Source organism: Sorex fumeus, unplaced genomic scaffold (genome assembly GCF_029834395.1).
Source record: "Sorex fumeus unplaced genomic scaffold, SorFum_2.1 ptg000043l, whole genome shotgun sequence".
In the NCBI taxonomy this organism is placed as follows: Eukaryota; Metazoa; Chordata; class Mammalia; order Eulipotyphla; family Soricidae; genus Sorex; species Sorex fumeus.
The window spans coordinates 3,940,084-3,960,982 of NW_026606100.1; the positions used below are offsets into that span (position 1 = coordinate 3,940,084).

At 39.8% G+C, this 20,899-nt stretch overlaps 1 protein-coding gene across 1 annotated transcript in view; it reads left to right on the forward strand.

Moving 5' to 3' along the window:
* Positions 1–20,899, forward strand: part of MAPK1 (mitogen-activated protein kinase 1) — a 90,808-nt gene that overhangs the window by 27,004 nt on the left and 42,905 nt on the right. The window contains exon 2 of the mRNA XM_056120790.1: positions 20,700–20,882. Within this exon, the coding sequence (XP_055976765.1) occupies positions 20,700–20,882 (183 nt within the window). The remainder of the gene's footprint in view (positions 1–20,699; positions 20,883–20,899) is intronic.

Here is a 20,899-nt window from a genome sequence, read left to right on the forward strand (position 1 = left end):
TCTGTCACATAAGTAGGGTTTCCTGAATGAATAAAGTTAGGAGTCTCAGACTTACTCTAGAGGTAATTTTTACCAGAAATTGTCATGGAATGGGCCAGAGCAATATTACAGCGGGTAGGTCATTTGCCTTGCACTTGGCCAAACCAGGTTTGAACCCCGTCATCCCCTATGGTCCCCTGAGTACTGCTAAGAGTAATGCCTGAGCGCAAAGTTAGAAGTAACCCCTAAGCATGGCCAGGTGTAACCCAAAAAGACACAAAAAAAGTTGTCGTGGATTATTAGTATGGTGAGTTACCTGAAAACAGTTACCTGTCCCTGACTATATTTCTCTTTGTCTAGGTCTTTGATTGTGTTTGGGAATAGATGTATTTCCACTTGCTGGCTAAAGTGAGGAAATGACATGGAGAGAAAGGTTTCAGAAGTTACTTCTACAGTTGTGTTTATACTTTTGATTTTGTAAATACCCATTCTTTTTTATTAGTATTGCCTGACCCTTGATTTTGTAGTCCCCATCAATTGTTGCACAGTTGCTTGTATGCCAAGTGTCAGAGGTCACATATATATTATTTTAATATATCTTCTGTCCCTCTCGGAGAGCCCGGCAAGCTACCGAGAATATCTTGACCACACGGCAGAGCCTGGCAAGCTACCTGTGACGTATTTGATATGCCAAAAACAGTAAAACAAGTCTCACAGTTTGTTGTGAGATGTTACTGGTGTCGGCTCGAGCAAAATTGATGAACAATGGGAGGACAGTCAGAGTTGATGAGGTAACAGCGCAAGTGGAATTCATTCAAAGAATGGATTATATACATTAGTTATATATTATATAAAGATAAAAACATATGTATTTAGTGTATGTATTCCACTGATTATGGGGTTAAGTTCTGATAAACACATACACCTATCTGAAGTTGAAAGTCAGAAATGCATTTAGTGTTATATTCTTTTACTGCTTATAAAAACAAAACCTTTATTAATAGTGGTTGTTGATCAGTGTTCCCATAATGAGTGATGTTATCATCATTACTTCCCCCCATTCCCATTCCATCCCCCAGGAGTGCTAAAATGGTATAGAGGGTAGTGGTGGTAGCCTTGAGTGCATTTAAGAGGCAATTTTTGTTCTACAAAAGATTTCAGAAGATGAAGAGATAATGTAGCAAGTAGTACCTATTATTTTCTAGATACAGGTCTTCGTCCCCAACCACTGTTTTCCTACTGTCTTTTTTGCCCCCGAAGTATTCCATATTGCAGTTAATTGAAGTCTCCATACTTCCTACATGTTGCAGTCAATTGAAGTCTCCATACTTCCAACTGTATTTCTCCTAATTCTTTCTGTTTTTCTTGATTATGATGCTTTAGAAGAGTACTGGATTATTATTTTGTAGACTTCTTCAATTCGTGTTAGTCATTTTCTTTCTTTCTTTCTTTTTTTTTTTACAGTACACAACAATGGTCTTTATTGGCTGCCATGCTAGGCACGGCGGGGATGGGGTGGGGGAAGGACACACAACAGCTCTGGCTCCTGGGGCCAAGCAGCCGCTCCGGAAAGCTGTGTTAGTCAGTTTCTTATGAAAGAAATCAATATACATTTTTGACAGGACTTTCACAGAAATCATCCTATGCTTTTTTTGGTGCATAATCTCAGTATTTGTGATGCATTTGTTACATTATTTGTTGCATTACAAATATGTAAGGCATATTTCCAGAGGAAATGTTAATTGGTTAAATGTTAAATGTTAATTGGTTAAACTTGGTTTTGGTTTTTTTTTTTTGCTTTTTGCTTTTTGCTTTTTGGGTCACACGCAGCAATGCACAGGGTCTTACTCCTGGCTCTGTACTCAGGAATTACTACAGGTGGTGTTTGGGGGAGCATATGGGATACTGGGAAATTGAACCCATGTTGACCGTGTGCAAGGTAAATGCCCTACCCACTGTGCTACCACTCCAGCCCCCTCCATCTATTTATTCTTTTGTATAAATAGGTATCTTGGAGGATATACCTGGAGATTGTGCAGATAACTTCAGGTTTTCACTCTCTAGTATCCATTCATAGATCTTGTCTGAAAAAAATTCTTGTATTTTCTCATGACAATTTTTTATTACTTTTATTCTGTATTGTTTGGAGTACATCTACAGGAAGGCACTTCTTTCCAATCCAGTTATTTATATCACTATGAATACATGAATATTTGTGTTATGAACAGCTATTTTTATTAAAATCATTAGAACTTCAGACTTTGCCTCTTCACATTGACTGCAATGTACCCTCAAAAAACCTCACCTGGGCCGAAGTGATAGTACAGTGGGTAGGAGTTTTGTCTTGCCCTCAGCCAACCCTGGTTTGATCTTCATCATCCCATATGGTCCCCTGAGCACTGCTAAGAGTAGTTCCTGAAAACAGCCTGGTATAACCCTTGAGAATCCCAAGCTTTTTTTTTTTTTCTGGGAACGGGGTGTTAATAGCATCTTCCAGGCATTGTTCAGAATACCCAGAGGCCACTCCCAGTAGTACTCAATTGATAGGGCCAGGTGGTTCAGTGCCTAGGCCTGAGATGTGGAGCTACTCAAGCCCTGAAATGTGAGGGCTTTCCAAGATTACACTAGGGATACTCAGAAACCTAAGTGGTGCTCAAGTTTGAACTGCTGAGCTATTTCTTTTGTCCCAAACCCTACTTTTTTTTTTTTTTAATCTTTTTAGGTGCAAATTGTATTTATTGCTTGCTACTGGAGTGTTCTTGCTTTTAGGTCTTATTGGCTGAAAAAAATAGATCTGTGAACACCAATCAACAATTTTATACATACCCATGTTTATTTCTGTGTCTGAAAATATGTCAGAAACTAGGAGTTAATGCTGCTATCTCAGCTTTTCTGTAGTACCGTGTGGTTTATTTTAGCTTCCTCTTAGAATTCTTTAATCAACTTGACTTTCACTATCTTTCATTTGTAAATTTAGTTGTTATTCTGTTTAAGCAATTGGAATACTTTCAAAATTGCTAACCCATGTATTTGTGAGAAACAAATTTTGTAAATTCTGACAGAATTTGTATGTTTCTGCTTGATTTTAACTTTGCACTATTCAGTTAAAATAGTTTCCTAAAGCTTCTTTGGAAACTGTAGTTTCTTCTTTGTGCCATTCATTGTGTTTTGTTAGCCATTTGTAATAGGTTCGTTTGCCCTTTTTTTTTTTTCATTTGCATTCTGGATTTTTGTTTGCTTATTTGGGGGGTCACACACAATAATGCTTAGGGCTTACTCCCGGCACTGTGTTTAGAGATCACTGATCACTCCTATGCTCAGGGACCATATGGAGTTCTGGGAACTGAACCTGTCTCAGTTGCATGCAAGGAAAACACCCTTGCCTTTGTACTATCTCTCTGATCCCATATATTTGATTTTTTCCCTAGAGTTTTATACAATAGTATTAATCAGTTGAGATGTCACTCTCCTCACCTGTACCATGCTATATACCCTTTCTTCTTCACACCTTCCCAATCACTTCTGTAATTGCCCAAACCCTTTAGTTTCTTGTTTATCCCATAAATATGTGGATTTTTGAAATTAATTTTTTCCCCTTTCCTGTTGTAGTGACTGGGGTTGTGTACACACTTGGATGTGGTCCTTGCTAGGAATCACACACTTGCTTTTGATGTTCATTCACTTCACAGTGGTTTGTGGGAGGAGAGAATTGAATATTTAATTATGATACTCCCCCACTTAGGGATGCTTGCACACATTTGTGGTGTACCAGGGATGATATATGTTGTTGTGGCACCAGTGATCACAATGTCAGTACTACCAGGATAGCACTTGGCATGTAGGGTTGTAACAGTATCAAACTCACAGCCTCAGATGTTTGCCTTGCACGTGGCCAACCTGGGTTTGATTCCCAGCATTCTTTATGGTCCCCCCCCCCCGCACCACCAGGAGTAATTCCTGAGTGCAGAGACAGGAATAACCCCTGAGCATTGCTGGATGTGACCCAGAAAGCAAAAACAAACTCACAGCCTCAAACTTTCTTTTTTTTTTTTTTTTTATAATTTATTTATTTATTGAATCACTGTGGGAAAAGTTACAGAGCTTTCGGGTTTAGGTCTCAGTCATGTAGATACCGAACACATTTCCCTTTACCAATACTCATTTTTAACCCCGAATCCCAATAGACCCCCACCTCCCACCCCTCCCAATTCTTGTGAGGCAGATGAGTTCTAGTTAATACTCTATCTACTTTGACTAGATAGATTATTTCGATAGAAGATGCACAATTATTGTTTAGAGTTTATGACCCCCCCCCAATCAGACATGCTGAAACAGCGTTGTGAAATGATTTGCTTTCTACAACTTGGTTTAAGAATAAAATGATGTCGCGCGGCCGCTATTGCGGCCGCGCGGTTTTGAATTTCTGCTATTTTACTTATTGACCCTGGAAGAATTTCTATTAAAAGTTAGCTAGTTAAGAGATTGATTTCTGTGCCCTGGAGTCGTGGCCGTGCCGGAGAGCCGCTCGTGGGGGGCAGCTGGCGACCTCGGTGGGGCGTGGGGGACGGCCCACAAAGCCCCCCTTCCCATGAGGTCCCCGCCGCTCCCCCGAGCCCGGCTCAAACCCGCTTTCCACAAGGCTCCCGTGCGGCCGCCATCTTTCTTTCCAGAGAGGAGCGGGCGGACAGCCTCAAACTTTCAAAGCTGCTTACCACTAGCAGCTCAACTATAACTACTCATCTCCGTTTATATTTTGTTACTTTTTTCTTATATGAAAGATAGCATAATTTTTTAAAAAATTTTTACCTAAAAGTATATATTTGAAATCATTCTGAATCAGTTCTTAGTTATCTTATTTATTTTTATGACTGCATAGTACTCCATCATGGGAATGCATTATGATTTATTCAACCTCTCTCAAATGTATGGACATAAAGGTGTTCCAGTGTTTTGTAGTTAAAAGTAATGTTACTGGGGCAGGAGAGATGTCCAGGAAGTAAGGCGTTTGCCTTGCATATGACTGACCCCATTTTGATCCTGGCACCAAATCTGGTTTTTGTTATCATTGTCAGGAGTGTGCCTCAGCACAGAGCCAGAATTAATCCCTAAGCACCACTGGTATGGCTCCAAAACCCTCACCCCACCCCTAGAAAATAATCATGGTCACGGTCCTCCCATTATTCATCCATTTGCTCTAGCGGACCCAGTAGCATTTCCATCGTGAGACTTGTTGTTACTGTGTTTGGCACATTGAATATGTCACGGGGAGCTTGCCAGGCTTTGCCTTGCTGGGAGATACTCTCCGTAGCTTGCCGGGCTCTCTGAGAGGGGGCGGAGGAATCGAACTCGGGTCAGCCATATTGGCCGCTTGCAAGGCAAACGCCTTACCCGCTGTGCTATCGCTCCAGCCCAGAAAATAGTAATGCCGCAGTGAATAACCTTTTACTTTTGTTGAAGGAGTCTCTTCCGGGTAGTTTTAAGAGTGGGATTGCTGGATCAGAAGATAGACCAGAGGCCAGAGAAATTGCTCAGTAGTCAGAGGTGCGTTACTGACATGCACAGGGGCCCATTTTTCAACTCTGGCACCACATATCCCCTCTACCCCAAGCACCTTCTGGTATAGCCCTGGAGGCCTTCTGTGCAGCACAGGCCTGAGCATTGAACTGCCCAGTCTAATTGACTAGTCAAAACTTTTTTTATGTGTGGGGAACATCTAGCACTGCTCAGGGATTAAACCACATACAGAGCATGCTCTCCAGCCCTTTGAGCTATCTTCCAGGCCCTAGCACCAGAAACTTTAAATGGAAAGAACTAAAATTAGTTTCACAGACCTTACTGGAGAGTTTTTTGATGGCATTTCAGAGTTATAATCATATGTTGTATTTTTCTACTTTACCTAGTTTAGCATGTGTTATATAACATCTCACCACCTGCTTAGTAGTGCAGACAGCTCTTTTCAGTTTCAGATAATAATATTCTGCATTACATGTTTAAACATTTTCCCCAGCTTAAAAAGTCACTTTTCACATATCTGAGTAGGTGGGTTTTTTTTTGTTGTTGTTGTTTCTTGGTTTTGGGCCACACCCCCGCGCCCCCCCCCCCCCAACTCTGTGCTCAGAGATCTCTCCTGTGGGGCTTGAGGGACCGTATGGGATACAGAGGATCAAACCCAGGTCAGCTATATGCAAGGCAAACATTCTACCCACTGTACTATCCATCCCTGAATAGGTGTTTTAGTATTTCTGACAATGAGGCAGTTCATAAGACATTTGTGTTTTTCATTACTTTATGTTTCTGTATTGGGAAAAATATCTGCGTATCTTGTGTTCTCCCATCCCTACTCTCTTTGGCTGATGTTAGAAATACAGCTTATAAAGGTGTGCCGTGATTGCCATTATAAAGTAGGTCATCCTGTTTTCAGTCTGTAACTCCCTTTCTCCTCTTTTCCCTGTGATTTGAGACTAGTGATAATGTTCCTGTGTAGCCTCCATCTGGATTGTCTTTACTGACCTCTGACCAGATCTCAATTATTTTTGTGTTTGCTCCCACTTTTTATTATGTACCCAGCAGTTTTTTTAATTGATTCACTGTGAGTTACAGTAACAAAGCTTTCATGTTTGAGCTTTGATCATACAGTCATCAAACACCCATCCCTTCACCAGTGCACATTTTCCACCACCAAAATCCCCAGGATCCCCCCCCACCCACCCATTCCATACCTCCCCCTGCCTGTGTGACAGACAATTTGCACAATACTCTCTTTCTTTACTTTAGTTACTTTCGATATTTCGAGACCAGTCTTACCACCACTCATACCTGCCAAAAAGGCATTGCTAGACAATGTGTTTTGTATTGCTTGTTATGGATACAATATAATGTTGCATGGTCGCTCTGCACCCTAGAAATTCTAAAATTTTAATAATTAGGGTCTGAACAGATTGCTGCAGCAAGTTGATTGGGTCCGAGGTTCATTTGTGTGTCTGGATCATGGCTGTGTGGGAGCTTAAGTGGATGGTGGCCAGATGTGGCGTCATCTCAGAGTCCCATGGGGGCGGGGGGCAGAATTTTGTTAAGTTTTTCTTTGTTTTTCAGCTTTGGGCCACACCTGCTATGCTCACTGCTTACTCCCGACTCTACTCCGGGATCACTCCTGTAAGGGCTAGGCTACTGGGGGTTGAACCCAGGCCTTCAAATCTTTTGTACTCCCACAACCCAGCTGTATATAAGGCAAAGCGCCTTACCTGTTTTACTATCTCTCCCATTCCCAACTTAATTACTTTATTGGCACCACTAAAAGTTGTATTCTGAGGCTGAAGCAATAGTACAACGGGTACGGCATTTGCCTTGCACGCGGCCGACCCAGTTTTGTTCCCCAGAATCCCATATGGTCTCCCAGCACCACCAGGAGTAATTCCTGAGTACAGAGCCAGGAGGAATCCCTGAGCACTGCTGGATGTGACCAAAAAAGAAAAAAAAAATGTATTCTAAATTTCCCTGTGGTCTTCAACTTGATCTTTTCATTTATCCTACTTCAGGAACAGAGATAGATAGCTTAACAGGTTGAGCATATGCTTTGTATGCTGAAGGTTTGGATTCCATCCTCATCATCACATGGTCTCCTAAGCACAATCAGAAGTTACTCTCAAGTACTCTGCCAAGAATAACCTGTTAGCTTCTCTGGGGTTGGCTGTAAAAATAAAAACAAAAAGCTAACAGACATACTTTGTTTTTAAATCATTTTTAAGGCCTGTCTCACTCCTCTCCATACCCCCATCACCTTTTTCTCTTTGGCCTTCAAATCTTTTGTACTCCCACAACTCATTTATAACACATATTTGCCTCTTGCTTCAGAGGAGACAGGTTTTGGGCTCATCATGAGGAAGATCTAAATAGCCAGAATTTTCAAAACAGGAAGACTGCATTGGGAAGCAGAACATTTTCTGTATCATGCATGATCCTTACAGTTATATTTTTATCGTTATTGTGTTTCTTCAGTATCTTTTCAGTTAAACTATCAGGATCTGGCTCCATTGATCTTGGTTTTATTACTACTAAGATGGTATGACCTGTGGAGGATCACTGGCCCTTCTATAGTTCAGTGACTAAGAACATGGGTTGTGGAGACTGCATGCCTGAGTTTGAATCCTAGGTCTGTTAGCTAGTAGTTACATAATCTTAAATGAGTGAATTAAGAACCCATCTCCGCTTGAATTTTTTCTGTTGTAAAACTGGCGTTGTATTTCATAAGAAGCCAGTGAAAGACAACATTTAAGAAATTTATCCGTACATTTAATTGTTACTTCTTATTTTCATACTTTGTTTCTGAATAAGAAAGATCCAGGGCTGGAGAGCTATAATACAGCAGTAGGACTCTTGCCTTGCACTCGGCCAATCTGGGTTCGATCTCTGGCATCCCATTCGGTTTCCTGAGCACTGCCAGGAATAATTCCAGAGCATAGATCCAGGAGTAACCTCTTGAGCATCACCAGGTATCACCCAAAAGCCATACACACACACACACACACACACACACACACACACGTACACACACGTGCACCACAAAAAAAGATACCAAGGCACTTGAAATTAAATTTTATTTCCCTTTATTTAAACATTATGATTTACAAAGTTGTTCATGATGCATTTGTTAGTCATTCCCTATTCCAGCATCAATCCCACCACCAATGTGGGCTTCCTCCACCATTTGTTCTCATTTTCCCAACCATACCCAGCCTGCCTCTTTCACTGTCAGAAAATAATAATTTTTGTTAATGCTTATTACAATGAGAGACATTTGGAATTGCTCTGGAGGAGATTTGATGCTCTAATCTTTGTTGATCACTTTTTTGTTTGTTTTTGAGCCACGCTCAACTATGTTGGGGCTGGAGCGATAGCACAGCGGTAGGGCGTTCGCCTTACAAGCGGCCAACATGGCCGACCCAAGTTCGATTCCTCCGCCCCTCTCGGAGAGCCCGGCAAGCTACTGAGAGTATTCGCTATGCCAAACACAGTAACAACAAAGTCTCCAATGAAGACGTTACTGGGCCCGCTCGAGCAAATCGACGATCAACGGGAGGGCCTTTACCTTTACCTTTACCTCAACTGTGTTAAGAGCTTACTCCTGGCTTTGCACTAAGAACCATTCCCGATTGCTAGGAGAACCATATTTGTGGTGTTGGGGACCAAGCCTGGATCTGCTATATGCAAGGCAAACAAACACGTACTAGTCAGTCTATCCTAGACCATTATAGTCTTTGCTCCATACAAAAAAAGTAAGAAAAATTAAGAAGGAACAAATTAAAACAATTTTGCTCAGTAAAGGTATAAGGGAATAACTAAGAAAGGATGAATGATCAAAAAGTAAGTAGCCACTTGGGGTTGAGGATATGAGAGAATGTATGTCTCACATGTGAAACTGTGGGTTTGGTCCCTGGCACTACCAGAAAGTCAGTAATCCTGGTATTAGAGTACTTGCCTAGTCCTGCAAGTACTATGATCTCAGTACTATCCCTGTATGGGATTCGAATTCCTGAATTCAATCCCCAGCACTGTATAAATGTCTATGTACATTAACCACATAATTGAATATTTTTCTCATTTTCTTGTGTGTATGTGTACTATATATACACGTATACACATGTATGTGTAGGTATACATGTACATATATACATATACACTGATGCATATGTGTATATATATAATTTTGCACTTCTATTTGGAAAAAATCTGAACAGAATAATGGAATCTTTCTGTTCCAGCACAAGCAGAACGATATGTGGGTTTAGCCCTCTGACTTAGTTAAATTCTGGTGATCTTTTCTGATATTTCTTTTGAGGGGTCTTAAGCAATAAATGGAAGAATAATAAGGCAGTGAAAGACTACTAAGACCCTGTATTATGATTTTTTTTTATCCTCATGTCGTTCATGTTTTGTATTTGCTATTTCTTCTCAGGCTCCTGTTTTATGACTGAGGAGATTCAAGAATGCATAGTTAGAGCTAGAAAGATCGTACTATGCTCAGGGCTTACTCTTGGCTCTGTGCTCAGGAATTACTCCTGTTGGTCTTGGGGAATCATATGCAGTTCCTAGGATCAAACCAAGGTCAGCTGCATGCCGGACAAGAATGTTAACCCCTATTCTTATATCTCTGAGATAATTACACCAGATATTAAGCTGTGATACTACTGAATACTGGAGCAGTGATTTATTACGCAGATTTTTATAGTTAAAAAATGACTATGACTTTAATTCTTTTTTGCTCATTTTATGGTTAGTACTTTGCAAAGAGAAACATTTGCACTGACTTTCTTAGTTGGTAAATTATGAGAGTATAAGCTAAAGTCCGGAATACATTCTCTTTTAAAGCAGTCACTTGTATTATGTACCTACTTATTTTTGGAGCACTAATTTGGATCAGTCTAACTTACTTAGCATCTGAAGACAAGATAATTTTTATCTGTGAAGCAAAGTACTGTAGTTTTGTGTTCAGATAATTAAAGTTCACCAAAATGGGTAGCTTAGAGAACAACTTAATAGCTTTCTCTAAAAATAACCCATTCACAGTTGATAGGTAGCATTTTAGTTGCTTAACAATGTGTACAGTATATGGTGCTTGTGCATAAGATATATACTTTATTACCCACAAATATTATTTAGCCTTTGCTATGAAAATGTAATGACAGGACTGGGGTAGATGAGAAGAGAACCTAAATATACCAGGTTTTTTTTTTTTTTTTTTTGCTTTTTGGATCACACCTGGCGATGCACAGGGGTTACTCTTGGCTCCTGCACTCAGGAATTACTCCTGGTGGTGCTCAGAGGACCAGATGGGGTGCTGGGAATCGAACCCGGGTTGGCTGCGTGCAAGGTTTTGCCACTCTGTGTCCCTCAATTAGACATTATGCATTTAGACCATTGACATTGAGAGAGATTATCGTCATGGAGTTTTGTGCCATCTTTCTCTAAGGGTTTGTTGTGCTTGTAGGGTTTTTCTTATTTTACAGTAGCCCCTTTGGTCCTTCTTTTAGGGTTGGTTTTGAGTCTGTGAAGTTCCTGAGCTGTTGTTTATCCATAAAAGTGTATCGTTTCTTTGAGTTTGAATGAGAGTTTAGCTGGATAAAGTATTCTCGGTTAAGCGTTCATTTCATTGAGGTGTTTTTTGTTTTTTGTTTTTTTTACTATATCTCACCATTGTCTTCCTCCAGTAGGTTTGCTGTAAATCTAAGGGGTACTCCTTGTATGTGATATTCTTCTTTGACCTTGCTGCTTGCAGTATTGTGTCTCTATCTGTGACATCCATCATTCTGACTATGATATGCCTTCTTATTAGGGTCTCTTTTAGATGGCACCCTTCAGGCTCCTTGAATCTGAATGCCTGCGTTCTCTAGCTCTGGGAACTTTTCAGTTAATGATTAATCCACAGTTAATGATTTCTTTAACTGTGGCTTTTTCATTGGGGTTTTCTCACTGTCCTTCTGGTACTCGATGATTCTAATGTTGTTCCTCTTGAAATCATCCCCAAGGACTCTGATTCGCCTTAGAGCTATTTTGAGGTCTTTTCCCATTGTATGCTGTTGCCTGTAAGCTTCCGGAAGCTCATCTTCAAGCTCACTGATTCTGTCTTCGGCTGTAGTCATTCTACTGTTGAGGGCACCCGCTGGGTTTTTTTATTTCATCTACCGAATCCTTTATTTGTGACATTTCTATGCGTAGCTTTCCAATTTCTGCTCTCATTTCTTCCTGTATGTTCTTGGCTGTCCATTCCATCGTTTCTTCCATGTCCTCCTTTAATTTACTGCATGTCTGTTCCACTGTTTCTTTGAGTTCATTGAACAACATCAGCATTTCATCTCTGAATTCTTTGTTGGAAAGCTCATATTTGTGGGTAACGCCTATTGAGGCTTCTGGACTCTTTTTGTCATCCTCTCCTCGTGGTGGGGTTTTGTGCTGTTTCTTCATATTGTTGTGGTTGTATGGAGGTGTGACCTTTCAGTTCACTATCACTGTTCCCTCTTGTAGCAAGAAAGGAGTCTGGATGAGCTCAATCAATAGTGGTTGCCTTTATTTTTTTTCCCTCTATGTTCCTCTGTGGAGCCTCTAATGAAGCTTTCAGAGGATATGATCTTTTATATTCGGCTTGTACAGTCTTTTGTGTACACTAGTATTTTCGTGCAATTGTAATAGACTAGTGGACTATTGGCCTGTTGTGTTTGAGATAGCTTGGTAGTTACTTACAGATTTAGGTGATGAAGATTGAAAAGTGATTCCAGATTGCTGGGAATGGGGAAAATAACTCTGACCCAGCTGAGGCTACGCTCATTACTGTAGAAGCCACGCCCCTGCTGTGGAGACTCGCCCCCTGCCTGCTGTAATGGGGGGGTCACAGACCTGTCGTGGGGGAGGCTAGGCAGCGGCGTTGGTGAACAGCTGTGCATGCCAGTGGGCAGGATGGTGGTCTGGGTGGTCTGAGGGGCGCAAGAGGGCAATACTCATGATTTTATTTTGCATTCCTTTAAATATTTTGGTCTGTGTATCCTTGAATGCATTTATGTCAACTAGAATAGTTTGATTCTTTTCAGATTTGCTTTTAAGCATTTTAAAGCAGTTCCAGAATAGCCTTTAGTTAAATATTAATTTGGTCTATCATTTTGAGGATTCAACTTGATGTCGATCGTAAATCTTTCTACTCCTAATGATGAGCTAGGAACTAATTTGACCTTGGAGTTTCATTATGTAGTGTTCTTATTACTCAGCTGAAGATTAAAAGAGAAACCTTTTCAGATCTCTCCAACCTTCTCTGAAATTTTCTCTCCTTTAGTAAGTAATTTGCCTCTCAATTTCTAACTCACCTGGACTCTCCAAACCGCAGTTCTGTCTTCAGCCCAGGGAGACTACCATATTACATTTGATTTTCCTTTGCTTTGCACTGCTGTCTGGAACATCCTGGCATCAATGAGTTGGGGCAGTCATAGGACCTATCTTATTGTGCTAGTGTATTGTTGGAGGTGAGTTAACTCTAGTTTTATATATTTCATCTGGTTAATTTTAGTTGTTTAAGTAGGAGAGTGAATCAGTTCCTTTTCTTTTATCATGACTGGAAGCAAAAAAACCTGTCATGGTATTTAGAACTTTAGGAACTCATTAAAAAAACCTTGAGTTATTCCCTTATTTTAAGTAGTCTTACATTATGTAACCTACACTTTATTCATCCCCTCACCCCCACCCCCCTACCAGTGGAATAGGCAGGAATGGTTAGACAAAAGACAGCTTAATCTTTGGTTTGATTTGGTTTTGGGCCTATACCCAGCAGTGCTCAGAGATTACTCAGTGCTGGAGGTGGGGGTTGGGGGTGGTTCTGTAAGTGCTTAGGGAACTGTGTTGAGCTGGCAATCTAATAACCCAGACCTGCTTGCAAAGCATGCACTCCATCCTGTTGAACTATCTGGCCCTGAAATTATAGGTAAAATCACTCATGATTCCATCATCATGACCTGTTTATAAATTGCTTTCTGGGTTTATTTTGAAACCTACATGTAGTTATTGTAATGTTCATACTAGTTGAATGGCTGCACAATAGCCTGTTACAGTAATATTCCATTAGTTATTTTGTTTGCCAGCATAGGATTTGTTCTTTTAGGTAGTGTAAACTTTTGTAATTGCATATTGATTAAATATAGTTCAGTATCAGAGTAGGGTTGACAGCCCCAGCTGGTCTCTGTTGTACCTTTTTTGGCTTTGAAAATGAGTTCAAGACTATATATTAAAAAATTGCTTGAACTACTAGTAGGAAGGATGTGTAGTCTGTACTTTTGGCATTTGAAGTATTTTAGAGTTAAGAGATTAAGATGGATTGGATCTAAGTTGCCAAGTTATGATTGGAAGATGGCTCAGTGACTTAAGACACTTGGTCAGCGAATACAATATCGTGATTCAGACCCCAATGCCCCCAGTGAGCTGAAGTGATCAGGACAGACCTACTGTTGGTAATCCCTGCTAGGAGGCTCAGAAAATGAGTCAGTGGTTTAAAGCACTTTCCCAGTAAGTGCAAGGCCTCTGCCTTAAGCCAGATGCCATTCAGTCAAGCTATGGCATTGACTGTATTGCCATTTATGATCCTCAGTGAAAATGGGCCCAGAATATAGATCAGTGGCTTAGTTCCCAGGACATGTATGAGATTGTGCACTTAAGAGCCCATGAATCCTAAACTTCAGATCCCAACCTGTTTTTGCATTGAGGTGATTTCTGACCATCCAATGTTCTGCGCTCTCCTCTGCAGTTTTTGATGGGGAGATCTGAAGTACTGTAGCTAAAAGCTGTATCACAATTTCCAGCTGTAATTCATGGATTGTGTTTTATTTATCTACAGAATTTGTTAGCTGAGGCAGGAGTGATAGTACAGTGGCTAGGGTGTTTGCCTTGTACGTAACTGACCTGAGTTCTATTCCTGGCGTCCCATATGGTCCCCGGTCCCCTGAGCACTGCCAGGAGTAATTCCTGAGTACAGAGCCAGGGGTAACCTCTGAGCATTGCTTGGTATTACCCAAAAAGAAAAAAAAAATCTGTTAGCAGGTCTTCTAACTTGATAAAACTAAGAGATATCAGGTAGACCTAATATTTTTTCCCTTGACATTTTTATTGTCTATTATCTTGCTTTTTTTCCATTCTATATATGAGTGAGATTATCTGATATTTGTCTTTCTTCTTATGATTTTCTTTACATAACCCCCTCTAGTTCATCCAATTTATAGTGAAGTGCAAGATTTCATCTTATGATTGAGTGGTATTTCATTGTATACATATGTATATACTACAGTTACTACAGTTTTTAATCCATTCATCTGTTGTGTGACCCAAAACTTTTGATCTGTATTTATGTATAATGTCATCTACAGACAGTAACAAGAAGTTTCACAGCTAGTGATAGTTTTGAGTTCTTTCCCATCATGATTTTTTGGATTACTTCTTTTTTCTTATGTGGCTGGGATTTCCAATACTATGTTGAATATAACAGTGATGTGTGTGGAAATCCTTGTGTCATGTCTGATCTTGAACTTTTCATTTTTCACCATTGTGTATGTTGGCTGTGGATATAGGCTTCATCTTTTTTTTTTTTAGTGTTTTTTTTTTTAAGGAGTTTAGGCCACACCCACTGATCCTCAAGGGTTACTCCTGGCTCTTAGCTCAGGATTCACTCCTGGCAGCGCTAGGGGAACTGTATGGGATGCCAGGGATCAAACCTGGGTCACCTGCATGCAAGGCAAATGTCCTATCTGCTGTAATTCTGCTCTGGCCCCTTATCTTTTTTGGCACCAGAGCAATAGCACAGCAGTAGGACGTTTGCCTTCCCTGCAGCCCTCCCGGTTGAGCCAGGTTCAATTCTTACTCCCCTCTCCGAGAGCCCCGCAAGCTACCGAGAGTATCTCGCCCACACGGCAAAGCCTGGCAAGCTCCCTGTGGCTTATTCAATATGCCAAACACAGTAACAAGTCTCAAAATGGAGACATTACCAGGCCTGCTCGAGTAAATAGATGAACAACAGGAGAACAGTGCTACAGTGCTACACTCTGTTCTATAGCTTCAGGCCATAGACTTCATCTTTTAATCATCTCCTTATACTCTTTTTTAGTCTTAATCTACTCTGGTCGTCCTTGTGTTTTGAAAGTGCTTTACAATAATAGAGGCATTTTATGTTATTTTTTTCCTCCTTCCCTTTTTAAGTTTCAGGCTTTGTAAGAGCAAGATCATTATTTGATTTTACCACCAATTCTAACAAGAAGCCTCCAAATGGGAAGTGCTTATTAACAAATGCAGCCTGAAGCCACTACAATTCTGGCGGCAACTCTTACTCTCAGGTTGTTTTGGTAACTATCAAAACAGGAAATGAAGTCAATTTAGCATGACTTGTTCATAATTGACTCATGTTAGTTCCCGTTCCTTCCCCTAAGTGATTCAAAACATTTTTTCAGTCATCTACTCCAAGATTTTGTGGATTTCTAATATCACATTTCTTGATAAAATGTTTTTGAAATTTATTCCTACCCAGACAGTCCTGGCATCAGTCATGTAGACAAGGAGCACTGTTCCCTTTTTGTTTTGTTTTTAAACTGCCTTTGTATTTGCACATGTGCACACCAGGACTCGAACCAGGACTACATGCATATAAAACATGTGGTCTGTCACTGAGTTTCATCCCATCCCAGCCGCTTAACTGCTTCTTGAGAAAAAATTAATATGCATATAGTGCACAGTTTGGACAGTTTTGACGTATACACAGAGAATAGGGCACTTGCCTTTGCATGTGGCTGCCCTGGAACTCTGAGTGCAGATCCAGAAGTAAGCCCTGAGTACTGCCAGGTGTGGCCCAACCTGCACCCTCTCTGACCTCCCCCAATAGAAAAAAGAATGCAAATTGTAGAGAGTATAAAGAAAATTAGATGCTTCACAATTCAACTTAATCAACTTATATAGGTAACCCAGCTATCCTGTTTTGCTATGTGATTGATAATGAAGAAATGAAAGAACTTTTATTGCCTTGACTTACCTAAAAGGATCATTAGTTCAGAAATATTTATTACTCTTGATACATATTTTTCAAACACAAGACTTAGACTGGGTCAAATAGGAGTGTGTGTATGTAGGATGCTTCGCACGTGACTGTGTATTGCTCAGGACTAATTGCATAAATAAAAGGATATTACACCCACAAGTCTTGTCCACTCTATGATCTGTCCAGAGCACGTAGCTACAAAGAAGCTTTTTACTGAACTAATTAATTAATGAATGATGTGGTGAAGTTCATTAATGAAATTCATAGTTGAGTATTAAACTCTAAGCTGTTCACAACACTGTGAAAATATGTACTCACACCACCATCTCTTTCTCCATGCAGAAGTGAGGTGGGTAATAAGAGGAGGGGCTCTTGTACATCTTTACAAAATGAGGAAAGAAAGAAAGCAGTTTCTGTTAGAATGAAAATCTGACCTAGTAGCACCTTTCACCAAGGAGTAGGTATTAAGCTAGTTTACAGGGCAGACATATTGAACCTTCTTAATGAACTTGCTATTTCTCTTCAAGGATCTTGTACAAATAGATTTATACTGAGAAGATAGATGTATTTAAAAAGAAACTGTTTGGAATAATCACAGATAGGAGGAAGATACAGAAATGTTTTCACAAATTTGGAGAATTTTTTATTGTTGCTTAAAACCAGAAAGTCACATTCAACATAATCAGTTTTTAGAGACAGCTGAGAACTTTAATAATTTGGTGTAGATAAGGATACTCATAAAGGTAACCTCTAGATTAATAATCCCTTCTTGGAAGGTATAAAATCATATGTACTTGATTCTAAAGAAAAAGAAAAACTAGGGACCAGATAGTAGAGAAATTAAGAGACTTGCCTTGTATGCTTCACCCAGAAAAGAATATCTCTCAGTGATAAAGCTATCAAATAGTAGGTCATTTTTTGATTATTTGTGCGAAAACACATTCATTTCAGTAATTTTAAAAAAGAAAAATCAGGGCTGGAGTGATAGTACAGCGGATAGGGCGTTTGCCTTGTACGCGGCCGACCTGGGTTCAATTCCCAGCATCCCTTATGGTCCCCTGAGCACTGCCAGGAGTGATTCCTGAGTGCAGAGCCAGGAATAACCCCTGTGCATTGCCGGGTGTGACCGAAAAAGCAAAATAATAATAATAGTAATAAATAAAAATAAAAAAGAAATCAAATGGGTATTATTGCTGCACCTTTATCTCAGAAACACTTTCAGCCATATATATCAAATTTTCTGGTCTCTAAATAGCAGATGGTGTGCTAGCTACAAATTGTAATTTTATAACATTGGATTTAATAGAAATACTGTCTACATTAGTCTTTTTCTGTCTTAGCAATCAGCTGGTCCATGAAATATTTCCCCAGTTCACTGGGATAAAAAGGTAGAGGAATTCTGATTTTTCAAAGCTGGGATGTTTGCTTTGTAATTGAGGCACTTGTTTTGATCCCCTCTACCACATTGTTTCCTAAGCACTGTGCTAAGAGTAGTCCCTGAGCATCTTCAGGTGCTTTTTCCCCCATAAAAGAGAAAAAGTGGAAAAACCAAGATGAGTAATGCCATAGTCCCTGTGTTGTTGTTGTTGTTTTTAAACACCAAAAGGTCCAAGAAGAAAGGTATATTAATAAAATATGTTTGCTTATAAAATATGAGAAGTTCAAGGAGAAATGGAACAAATGTAGGTGTAGGGGGTGAGGGATCATCATATTCAGCAGTGCTCAGGGCTTACTGCTGGTTCTGTGCTCAGAATCACTCCTGGCAGACTCAAGGTACCATGTAGATGCTGGGAATCGAACCCAGGGTGGCCACATGCAAGGCAAGTGCCCTACCCAATGTGCTATCACCTTGGCCCTTAAAAATATTTATTTTTAATATTAAACACATTTACTCACACTGTAAAACAGTAGGGGGGGGGGCCCTGGTAGATAATACAGTGAAGAGGATGCTTGCCTTGCATGTAACCAATGCAGATTTGATCACTGGCACTGATATGGTTCCCCAAGCCCAACAGGAGAGATCCCTGAGTTCAGTCAGCCAGTAGTAAGCCCTGAGCACTGCCAGCTCTTGGGGTCCCCCACTCACAAAAGAAAGAAAGAAAGAAAAGAAAGAAAGAAAGAAAGAAAGAAAGAAAGAAAGAAAGAAAGAAAGAAAGAAAGAAAGATTTAGGCTTTTATACAGAAAATGGCTGGAGCAATAGCACAGTGGATAGGGCGTTTGCCTTGCTTGTGGCCGATATGGCCGAACCAATTACTCCTTCCCTCTCAGAGAGCCCAGCAAGCTACCAAGAGTATCTTGCCCGCACAGCAAAGCCTGGCAAGCTACCCATGACGTATTTGATATGCCAAACACAGTAACAAGTCTCACAATGTTAGTGGGCCCACTCGAGCAAATCGATGAACCAATGGGAGGACAGTGACAGCCCAGAGCAAAATGAGATTTGAGGTGTAATTCTTTGATTTCAAAGAATATATTCTGTTTGAAAGTACAGCATGTTTCAACATCATTTAATTAAATTAGTTTTATTATAACACTGATGAAGGAAAAAAATTGAGTTTGGGCCAGGGCCACTGACTGTGTGGAGTTTGCCTGTTCTCATTGTTTGCTTGGATTTTTTCTTAATTTTTTTCAACATCATAAATGTTTGTGCATGTAATCCCTGGCATGTGCCTTAGTTATCCCAGTCAGAGTGTGAGAGAGTTGGAGTGGGCCCTAGAGTGAAAAAGGAGTTCTGCCCACAATTAAGTTCCACCTTGTATCCTGAGTTGTCAGGATAGTCTGTGACCACCTGCAACCCTGAACTAGGATAAGTGGGATGGAAAAAATAGCTAAATGAAAAATGAGTAGTGAGTGAATGAATATAAGTGAATGTTTAATATGAAAAATCCTTTTGGTGGGCTGGAGAGATAATACAGTGGGTAGGGCATAAGTGCCCTACCCACAGCAGACCCAGGTTCAATCCCTGGCATCCCATATAGTTTCCCGAGTTCCACCAGGAATAATTCCTGACTGCAGAACCAGGTGTGGCCCCAAAACAAACAACATTTAAATATTAGGGGCAGGAATTGGTAGTATGCACACCGCCAACCTGGATTCAGTCCCTGGCATTCTAGATGGTCTCCTGAGCACTTTCCAATGTAGCCTAAAACCAAATTAACAATGTCCCACCAAAAGAAAAAAAGAAATAAAAATGGTCTTGGGTCTTTAAAAGTTTGGTGATGTTTTTGTGACCAAAAATATGCTATTGGACTTTAAAGTTTTGTTATGGTCAATTAGTCTGTGGTAGAATTTGTTTCATTATACTTTGTTTTGCTTATACTCATACTTTATAAGAACCTGTTGATGGTGAGTGATGCCTCGCTATTTTGTGAGCACCTGTGTACAAAATATTTATTGTGACAAAATTGAAACTGATTGAAGACAAGGATTGTGTCAGAAAGATGAGTTAGTCATTGTCAGAGTAAGTAGACTGATGAATTAGGTAAAGTCTCCCAAACCTGAGAATAAACTTATTTTAGTATTTTATATTTTTAGCAATTTTCTTCAGGAAATAAAAAATAACCTATGTTTTTCATTGCTTTAGCCATTGCTGATATTTATTATGAGCTCATAAAAAAGAATGAATATTGGTCATAAAGATATAATTGTTGCTTTTGCTTGGAAATCTCTAAAAACAATACTTAAAAGAAGAACTGGATCATCTGTTACTACTATAAACATTCTTATTTTGATTTTTAAGTAGGTGATTTTACAGATTTTGTTCTAAGACTGCCAAAACATCTTCGTTAAATTTAAGTAAAGGATCATTTTTGCAAGTAGAACAAGTTAACTTGAGCAATCAAGGTGTCTGTCTGCTTTGGTCTATTTTTTGTTAAAGATGAAGATGTGTCTGGTGGTCATTTGAATATTTCACCTGAGTTCAACAGTAAAAGTTTTGTGAAGTTACCAGGTTAGGCCTTTGTTACTTTTGGTGTTCAATATAGTATATATTGTACTAGCTATAGTCTCTTTAGTTTTAGGGCCTTTTTGTTGAAAATATGCATGTAGCTTTCATTTGTGTTAAACAACTATTTACCCAGTGTGCTAAATATTAAATGCTTCACCAATGTGTATTCTATTCATTTTGTTCCAGGACCTGTTCTTAATGCAATGTCTCCCGCCCTTTTTTTTTAGCTCTGCTTATGACAATGTCAACAAAGTTCGAGTAGCTATCAAGAAAATAAGTCCTTTTGAGCACCAGACCTACTGCCAGAGAACCCTGAGGGAAATCAAAATTTTACTGCGCTTCAGACATGAGAACATCATTGGAATCAATGATATTATTCGAGCACCAACCATTGAGCAAATGAAAGATGTGTATCCTTTTCAGGCCA